At 36.1% G+C, this 10,793-nt stretch overlaps 1 protein-coding gene across 8 annotated transcripts in view; it reads left to right on the top strand.

The window, feature by feature from the left end:
- The first annotated feature begins 3,110 nt into the window (after positions 1-3,110).
- map4k3a (mitogen-activated protein kinase kinase kinase kinase 3a) overlaps positions 3,111-10,793 on the top strand; it is a 61,267-nt gene continuing 53,584 nt past the window's right edge. For all 8 annotated transcript variants that reach the window (XM_081356973.1, XM_081356970.1, XM_081356972.1 and 5 more), the window contains exon 1: positions 3,111-3,389. In XM_081356973.1, coding sequence (XP_081213099.1) covers positions 3,291-3,389 — 99 coding nt within the window. In that variant the 5' untranslated portion in view covers positions 3,111-3,290. The remainder of the gene's footprint in view (positions 3,390-10,793) is intronic.

Raw genomic sequence — 10,793 nt, 5'->3', positions numbered from 1 at the left:
AACCATATTTTACAAGTAGTTTGATTTATTTACTTTTTTTAACATTCAATGAAAATAAATACTTCCCTTGTCCCTCGAATACATCAGTTTACACAATATTTGGGAGTTAAGAGTTACTCCATTAGAATCATGACTTTCATAACAAGGTCAAAATACTCTTAAAAATAAAGGTTAGAATGGGTGTTGGGAGTAGCGGAGGGGGGTAACAGTGATGTCATAGAACGACCATTTTTGAGTTCCCCAAATAATCTTTCTGTGAACAGTTTTTTTCTTAGTGTGAAGAACATAATAAAGAACCTTGTTCCACATTCCTTTTTGTGGAATGGAAAGGTTATGAATGTTAAAGGTCCTTCATCGAACCATTAATGACAGTTAAGAACCTTTATTTATTTATTTTTTAAATATATTTTATTGATATTGTCTTTGTCAATCAAAAGCAACCCGGGAGTTACACACAAGCCATAAACAAAACAAAATCAAACCAAATGATAATAATAATATTAATAATAAAAATAATGATAATAATAAAAAAGGGAGATACATGCAGAATGTTCATTATAACACAATGGAGGAACACAATAAGCAACAAACAAATATCCAGTACATCCACAGCCAAAGGGTAGCCTTTATAAACAATTGTCCCATTGGATACATTCTGGAATCTTCACTAATCCCTAGAGACTTCAATGATTCTTTCCACATTTTATTAAATGACATGAGTTTGCTCATAAGATTTATTCTAAAGATATAAGATCCTTTATTATATATAAGCTATAGCCAATCCCTATAATGGAGGGTTATCTCCAACCCAATTGTTCATAATGGCCTTCTTGGCCAACATCAGCAAAAGATGGACAATGTCTTTGTGTTCCTCAAAGGGAGGAGGAAAAATGCAGAGTAAACACATGTCTGACACGGCTTGCAGATTGAAAGCCAAAAAGTTCTTATTACATTCCCACAGACAATGGAAAAGGGTACCAAGGGAATATTTGCACTTCATAATTAGGTGATACATGTTTGTTAAATTTGCTACATCTATGGTGATATAAGCCTGATGTATTAAACTGCATTTCTCTGAATTTGTTGCAGACAGAAATAGTTTCATTTTCCCATGAGACAGAGTCAATATCAAACCCAATGTTTTTTCTCCAAGATTTTTAAAGATCAATAAGCTTATTCTGCCCATACAATTTTCACAGTTTCTAGTGCTAACATAGTGTCTAACTAAAAAAATTATAGAAATCTTTTTGTGCAATATGGAAATGGAATGTGAGCTTATCAAAGGTTATGGGTTTACCTTTGTAGAAGAGATCATATAATTTATTCCGGCTTGTTGCCATGAGAAAAAATATGATCACAGTTTAGGACACAAACCATCGAGGAGGGAATAAGGGTTGTTTATAATGAAATAATCTTTTTATAGCGGACCAAGCTTGCAAAGTTGAAAATATCAATTTCTTCAATTCAAAAGGAGTTGGGATCTTTTCATCTAAAATATTAACTAATTAAGAGGTTCCACATAAATCCATAAAACAAAGAACCTTTATTTTTAAGAGTGTATATGACATTGATATGCATTTGTGCATTAAAATTAGTCAGATATATGAGCCAGGCCAATATGGTCATTGACGGCTAAATAATATCTATCTCAAACCAATCATATTTGTATTAAATATTAAGAAATTGATAACCGATTGATTAGAAAACGAATTAAATTAACCCCTCACTAGCACTGCATTACATAAACAGACACACAAAAGATAGAGAGGAATTGAAAATGAAACAATAAAAATCTGAACAATGGGTTGGAAAACATATCTAGAACAGCCAGGAAAGAATACACGCCATGTTGGTTGTTTGATAACTGCCGTCATGCTGAGACCTTGATCTGTGCCAGTGCATGCTTTAATAATCAGTCAATAAATTGCATCCTGGATGTGTGCCTGGCATTTGAGAAATAAATTAGACTGAATAGTCCTGGCTCATAAAACCTTCATAACAACCACATGGTGTAAGTACAAATGTGTTCAGAAGCTCACTCTTGGCACACACTCCTCTGTGATTCGGAAATAAATAGCGCTGAATCACAATCCTGTCTGAGCTGAAAGAGAAGAAGATGGAGGAAGAAGTATGAGACTGTTTTGTAAGTCAACCACATGGAGAATCCTGACAACTGTTAATCTGTCAACTGTCAGTGATTTGTCACATATTTGGAGAGATATATGTGAGAAAACAGACCTCAAACTGCCTTGTTTAACTCTCGAAATGAAGCAAATCCATGTAGAAAACCACAACCCATCACTGTTATCATCACATACAGATCAGAAAGTAACATACATTTCGAAATACTAAAATGTAAAACAACTACAACCAATGATCTGACATGAAGGGACATTTCTGGACAAAATCTCACTGGTAACAGCTTTGCAAGGAAGGACATTTTATAAAGTCATCAAAATCATTACATTTTTGTCACTATAGTGCCCTGTTTACATAAACAAATTCTATTCTATACTACACTGAATACTTGGTTTCTAATTTCAGTGTCCTAAGTAGACTTTTGTAGTAGAAGTTTTGACTTCTCTTCATGTGACTTCATATGAACAAAAAAGTCTGTGACAGAGTCATACTTCTGCTTTCTTATGAAATAATATGATACATGAAGTCATCACATTGTTAAGTTAAAGTATTGTTATAAATTATTATGAATATGTTATGTTATGTTTTATTGACATGTTTCATTGACATGTTTCATTTGATTAATGTAGCCTATATAATAGGATAATTCCGTTTTTTTATTTCATAACTATTTCTTTACTTTTTACTGGATCAAAAGAGCACATCTTTTTAATTAAAAGTTGTGTACTGTAGGCCTTATATTAAAGATAGTAATAAATATCAAAACAAGACAAACTAATTATCAAACCAGTGTCACTCACCATATATAAACTTAAAAAGAAGAAAATGAAATTAATAAAACGAGTGTTTCGAACACGATTTGTGTAAAATATTCCTCAGAAGCAGGTTATCTGCTGGTGTCTATGTGCTTCTGGTCATCTGATCCAGCCCATCCTCCTCCTGTCTTCATCCTCCCATTCCAGACATTCTCCACTCTACGAGCGCAGCGCATGCGCAGTGGAGCTCACGGGAAGCCATGTTAAAGTTAGTGAAGTACTGCGACTGAGATTCCCTTCTGACGCCGTATGTTTATTTTTTGTTCGTTTTTCTCCTTTCGTCCGTGTCAGGGCTCCCAGCAAATCTAACATTGATATTCAGAGGCCGGAGTCCCCATGATGAACTCTAGTTCTGATCTGTCCAGGCGAAATCCGCAAGAGGATTTCGAGCTTATCCAGAGGATAGGCAGCGGGACCTACGGGGATGTTTACAAGGTAAAAATGTGTTTTCTACAAACAAGGCCCGTCTTTTGGACTGTCCAGTTCACATTTAAAGGACCCTATCTTTAGAATAAAACCAATGTGAGGTATATGGTAGTTTAAACGTTGTATCTACAGTCATGAATATTGTACTTCTCTGAAGTGGACTGGGACACTGATCTTAAAGGTGCACTCCGTATTTTTCTTGAGAATGACAAAAATTACATTCAATGAAATGAATAGCACTATGGAGAAATATATTTAAAATGTTGTATACTAATATGATATGAAGACTACAGACCTATAATTTTTCTAGTAAAAGCTGTTTAATTTTACTTGGAGGGGGTCCCTCATGGGCACTGCCATGTTGACATCACATGACCAGACCTGTCATGCTGTTTTTGGACTACTACTTCTAATACAAATTAAAAATAACAATAATGTATTTACTTTATAGTGCTTTAGCAATTGGGCAATTCCACGCAAAACTGTCACATCCATAACGACAACACAATGCCATGGTATTTAGTTGGCGTTATGGATGTGACAGTTTTGCGTGGAATTGCCCAATTGTTGAGTGGGAAATGGAATCTATAAACAAGCACAAAGTACCAACGCAGCCTGGTAACGTTATGTCAGTATGTGTTGAATCTAAGCACTTTTTATGGATGTGTAGTATAAGACGGAGAAAAAAAAAACTGCTATGAAGCGGCAGCAGTTAGTAAACTTAATGCATCTAGACCGAAAGGTGTCAGAACAAAGTACTAAATCACTGGTTCTATTGAGACAAATAAGAGCCGAACAGAGTAAAAACCGATGCTGTGTGTCCCAATTGACCTACTTATGCTAAGCCCTAAAAGTATGTACTCTTTTTTGAAGGAAAAGTACATACTCCACATATAATTTCCTACCAAATTGGAGAGAAAAGAAGTAGCATGTTGGTCTGCCAGAGTGCCAGACAGTCGAGGGTCTTTCATGCAGAGAACACTCTGAATATAAGGCCTATATTTTTGCATAATGGCGCATTTAAAAGTTAATGGCCAAACAGATCTTTTTGAAAGTTCATATTGTTTTTGCAATTTTTTATCAGGTTAAATGTGGATTATTAGTCACTAAAACCTCTTCATCTAAACCTCTCTACTCAACTGTCGGTCTCGCACACCTGCCATGTTTGTAGTTATTTAACACTTTTTCTTCATCCTTGTAATTCTGATTAAAGTCCTCCTCCAATGCACAGTGGGTTGTGGGCAATATTAGCCGTTAGATTGTGCACAGATCCACACTTCGAAAATCTACCTGAAATGGTAGACCATCCGAGGACTTTTGGCATACTCTTTTCAGCATACTATGCTTTTGGGACACACTTATTCTAATCTCACATACTATTTAGGATGCACATTGGGACGCAGGTTTAGGCTGCATCGGAAATATGCATACTTCCCTACTATTTAGTAGAAAAGTACCTGGATGACCTACTCCTGTTATATGTAGTACATACTCAGACATGCAATTTCGAAAACAGCTTTACTGAGTGCACCTTTTCCGAACTATCTTAACTTTTGCCCTACTTAAAGGGACAGTTCATTCAAAAATGGAGGTTTTGTCATAATTTGCTGACTGTTATTTTGTTCTAAAACTAGGCTATATGGCTTTCTTTCTTCCTTAAAACAGAAAATTAGATGTTTCGCAGTATGACAGTCTCATTCATTATTAATTTCCATTTAAGAAACACAACAGTAGCATCAAAACACTGATCTGTGAAACTCTTGTGCAGATAAACACACTCATTAACTGTTTGCAAATTTGACATAATTTCCTGTCAACTTGTTGGGTTTATTCCCAGTTTCTTGCACCTCAGTTTGAGTACGACTGGATAACATTATTGTGTGGTTTTGTTGCAGTGTCACTCCCATGAGTTGTTGCAAAATTGTGCAAGAGATGACAAATATTTGAGGAAGGCCTTGTAATATCACAGCTTATGTCTGTGGTTGTCAACTTGTCACTGAGTCTAACTCAAGCGCCATAGAAAGATCGGTTTGGTGACAGCTGGCCAGTTGATCACTGAGGCTGTTGTCTTGAGTGGTTAACTTGGAAGTTGTTTACAAGTAGTGTGAAATGTGCTGGATTATCCGAGGCTTTATCCGAGTGAGGCTTAAGCGGTAGGTCAGTGTCACCCTGCAAGACTTTCACCTGTCAGTCAACACTCTTAAAAATAAAGGTTCTTCATTAGAATTCCCTGAAGAACCTTTAACATCCATGGAACTTTCCACTGCACAAAATGTTCTTTACAGTGGAAAAAGGTTCGTTAGATTTTTTAAATGTTTTGCACACTAACTTAAAAAAAGCCTAACTTTTGACTGAAAGGTTCATTTTAGGTTCATTTTAGGTTTTGGGAACCTAAAATGTTTTTTCCATGGCATCACTGTGAAAGCCCCCTTTTAGAACCTTTATTTTTAAGAACGAAGGGTTGCACATGGCCAACTTTTTACATAATTATTTCACATAGACATAATTAATTGTATTTAGTCTGCTTTCATCCTATCTTAAAGTCAAGAGCAGCATGTCAGTCTTTATTTGCCAGAAGAATATTTGTTTTATCTGACAGAGCGTGTTAGGATTATGTAAAAGATAGCCTAAGTAAAACTCTGTTTATGCTGATTAGAAGGATTTTAGATAACAGATGATAACAGATTATGTTGGCTACTGTCTGGTTTAACAGCATAGAGTGCAGTTTATCTACAGACATGCAGTTATTTACAGTCCTTGGGTATTTTTCCTTGAGAATCAACTGTAATCAAGAAGGTAACCGAATATTCTAGATTGGAGGAGACGGTCATTTAGAAACCCATATTGATTGACATATTGATATTCTGAATATTGGTGGGGATGTGGCCTCTTTGGTGTATATGGTTGTTGACTGTAATTCATTTTTTTTATTGAGTCAATCATGCAGTACTTCATGTCTAGAAAGTTGTGAACAGAATTTGTGTGATAATGCTTTTTGCAACCGATTTTAATGAATGTAGTGGCATATGAGAATGATGATGGAGAAAAAGGATGGTAAATTACCATATAATGTCCAAATGTTTAAGACTTCTAATGACAGTGATGACAAAGATGGTTAAACCTAAATGAAAATTCACCCTATTTTCTACATGCATGTTACTGATCCTATTGTGAACAATACATTCTTGGATATGTTTCTGTTTTTTTCACTTCTTAAATTGTATCATAACTTGATTTTCTGGGAAAATGTCAGACATCTTTTTGGTGATATATGGCACACTTCTCCAGTCATTTCATTCGCTTAAACCCCACCCCTTTCTTACAGTCGACCTCAAGCTTGCGTTCAGATCTGCTTCCATCTAATTAACAACCAACTGATAGAACCAAGTCCCCAATCGCCATTTTTATTTTTTATTTTTTTTTTATAATCCATTTCACTCAGATGTAGGCCTATGTCTCAATAGCCGCTTTCCGACTGGAAGAACCTTTTTTACAGTTCCTAGAACTATTGACTAAAGTACCCGGATGTTCCTGCGGTGCGAACACGCCGACTAGGAACGATTTTAGTTCTAGGAGCTCCATTTGTAGGAACTAATTTAGGTCCTACTTCAGAGTAGGGTCTAAACTAGTACTATAGGAACTACCCGTGACGTTAGTGTACGCTGATTGACCGAACGCACGCGGAACACCAGCATTTGTGGTGTTCGCCATTTTTAAAACAGCTATAATGTAAAGACACAGATTATAGCCTATATTTACTCCATAAACTAACTATACAAACATGGAAAACAGTGATAGATGGGTCTCTAAACCTTTATGCTGAAGAGAAAATCCAACGCAACTTTGAGGGGACCGAGCCAAACATGATTATGTTTATCTGCCCAGCTAGCAACACTGGACATCAACCACACGGCATAGCGTTAGGCTAATAACCTTTTTTCATATACTGTCTACTTTCTATAACAGTTCTATCTAATAAGATATTAAACAGTACTGTTAGACAGATTGCTAACTAATAAACACAGAGAATGCGAGCATTGTTTGCTCTGGCGTTCTCATCGCCGCCAAAATAAAGGTCCGTCGCGCCGTCAAAACAAAAGTCACTGTGCTTGCATCACTCCTTTACCCCTCCTACCAGTTCCTATGGCCACTTGGCCAGTGCGAACGCAAACAGCAAAACCGAGTTTGGGGGAGAGTAGTTCTTAGAACTGTTTAGAAGTGGACAGTTCCTAGAACTAAGTTCCTGTAACTACTTGGTCGGAAAGCGGCTAATACGGAAGAATGGAGCTGTCGCTACTTTAGCGTCTTTAGCTACTTTTTACTTTTTAGTCCTACAGACTATCGCAGCAAGCCTACTTAAAAGGAAAGTTTTCTCTTGTCGTTCCAAACGTACGAACAGGTATGAACATCGGTGGAACAAAAAAGACTTGTTTTTCAAAAAAAATTTTGTCCATGCAATGAAAATCAACGGTTTCCGAAACAACATTGGACCCCATTGACTTTCATTGTATGAAAAAAAATAAGACATTTATCAAAAATATATTTTGTGTGAAGAAAAGTCATACAGGTTTGGTGAGTAAAAGATGACAGAATTTAAATATTTTAAATATTTGACTATCTTTAATCCTTGACCTATTTTATTCAAAACAGAGCAGGGCATTAGCTTCAGCACGGTTTGCTGATTTAAATACCATACTGTTGTCAACAGGTGTTTTTCCTGGTTGTTTGTCTACTGGGTCTGCCTGTTTTTCGTAACAGTTTGAAATAAATGTAATGCCAGCATGCACCTGATGGATTTTAAAGGGCCTGAAAGCATACAGAGATGTAAAGTATTGATTGAGCAAAAGTAAGCATTGAACAAAAAGCCTACTGCGTCAAGGGTAGGGATATGACTAATTACCCAGTTTAATCAGTATATATTGGCTTTGTGTCAAGCCTTGGTGGGGCTATTTTGATAGTTCTGTGGCTTCCCTGCATTCGAGTGGTTTTGTATTGATTCCATTTTTATGTCTACGGCCTGAGGAATCGGCAGCAAACGACGGAAAGAAAGCAAAGGGATCCATATGTGTGAGGAAGAAAGCGAGAGTGAGAAACTCATCGGTAAAAGAATAAGTGCAAGTCTAAACTCTGCCCTGAGGTGTAATGCTTTTAGGCAGAATTCATCGCTTCTCTTTTAGGAGGTTGCTGTGGAAAGACGATTGTGGGAGCAAATCTCTCGCTATTCGTGCGTGTTTGTGACTTTGTATGTGTTGATTCTTTTTCCTGGCCTCCTGTTGAGACACAAATTCCTTTCTCTCACTGGAAGTTTGGCTTCTCACTGCACGAGTTTGCTCGAAAAGGCCAGGTCAGTCTAAACAGTAGCTCTGCAGAGCTGAATGCAGCTTGATTTCAGTCCAGCCACTAAAATGCATCAGATAGAACAAAAAGGGAGATGTTAGTTCTTGTCAGCAGAACAAAATCTGTTTATTTCTGGACCGAGAGATTTGATTTCACAACTTTTGCACATGTATCATTTGGTGAATCCAGTCATATTAGTTTATATCTTTCCTTCTCAGAGTTTGTGTGAAGTGGAGTGTCTTGTCTTCATAAGGAACATCCATTCCAGGCCTTGCCTTTGTTTGACCTGACTGGATTAAAGTCACGATTTCACCTTTATTCGGATAATCTCTTTCATCCTTCACACCCAGGAAGTCTTGTGTTCCCCTTCTAAAGACGAAATCCACTCATCCTGTCATTCCCGATTGCAATAGTCACCTTCAATCACACAGATTACACAGGAAGATGGTTCTCCAAGTGTCCTGCATCATGCATTTGTGAAAACATTCTGACTGGATGAAATTCAAGATGATAGAGTTTCCGTGATATGTGTGCCCTATGTGTGCAGAATCGCTGTGCAGCTGATGTGAGGGCATTTCTGAATTGACTTTGTCGGGAAAAAATGATCATTAATTATTCACCTGTTTCAACAACTGGGCACTGCTCCATCCTGTAATACTATAATGCTTCTGAGATTTGTATCGGCTAGTTTAGGGACATGCTTGTAACCTCTGACTTTCAATAGTCCTGACTATTTAAATATACTCTGATAAATAAGATATAGCCTAGCCTATCTGGAATTAACTGGAACAATCAGCTCTAATATTGATTATCATCATGTGGAAAAGAATTGAGCCATGTAGGCTAACAGAATACCTAACAATTATTTTATTTAACTGGCTGATACTGCTCTCTCGCACTGAGATGTTGAGTCTTTTTCATACATTTGTCATAGTTTTACTCACAATCTAGTGATATTGTGATATATTGATGTCTGTTGAATTGTGGCTTTTGTTATGTTATTGCTATAATTCCATAGATGTCCATTGTAAGTGCATTGCTGTTATATTTTGTTTTTATAAACTTGAAAAAGAAAATTGATAGGATTTACTGGAGCTTAACTCTAAATATTTTTATTCAAAAGTTTGGGGTAGGTAAGATATTTTTAATGCTTTTGAAAGAAGTCTCTTATACTCATCCAGACTGCATTTATTTGATCAAAAATACATTAAAAACAGTAATTTTGTGAAATATTATTACAAGTTAAAATAGCTGTTTTCTATTTAAAAATGTAATTTATTCCTGTGATGGCAAAGCTAAATTTTCTGCAGCCTTTACTTCAGTCTTCAGTGTCACATGATTCTTCAGAAATCATTCTAATATGCTGATTTTGTGCTCAAGAAATATTTCTTGTTATTATCATTGTTGAAACAGTTGTGTTGCTTATTGTCTTGTAGAAAAGTTCTAAAGAACAGCATTTATTTGAAATAATTGAATTATTTATTTAAAAAATAAACCCAACCTTAAACCTTTGATTGGTAGTGTACTGTATATAATTTTATTTAGGCCTATACTTATAATAATTTGGAGTGTGACGATACACTAAGTTAGCTCATGAGACGATACGATACACGATATCGAGTTCACGAGAACGAGACGACGATATTTTCAAGAAACACTATATTTAAGAAATCTTCAATGACAAAATATGACTGGTAAAAATAGTCCGACTGAAAGTCACAAAATGGAAAACAATGCAGTTGATGCAGTCTTCTTATTATATCGTGCAGCTTTAGAGAACTATCTAATAATGCGGTTCATGGATTCCCTTTCATGGAATTCCAATATTTAATCGAGAAATCCTGACAGCCCTAAACTAATCATCTTGTAATGAATGTCACTTCAGTTCTACTTTGAGTATGAATTATCATATGCAGTAAAAGACAGAACAATATAATGCAAATGCTGTCAAAGGATTTGCCACAAACTCTACTCTGCTGATATCACGAGACAGCTTTTCACCTCGACGAGAAATATTGTCACATTTTAATATCACGTGGTATGAGATTTCGTCACACCCCTAATGATAATAAATAA

The sequence above is a fragment of the Scardinius erythrophthalmus genome, assembly GCF_964197995.2.
Source record: "Scardinius erythrophthalmus genome assembly, chromosome: 25".
NCBI lineage: Eukaryota > Metazoa > Chordata > Actinopteri > Cypriniformes > Leuciscidae > Scardinius > Scardinius erythrophthalmus.
The sequence above is the reverse complement of the archived record's forward strand: the minus strand, read 5'-3'. Positions and strand labels throughout refer to the sequence as shown.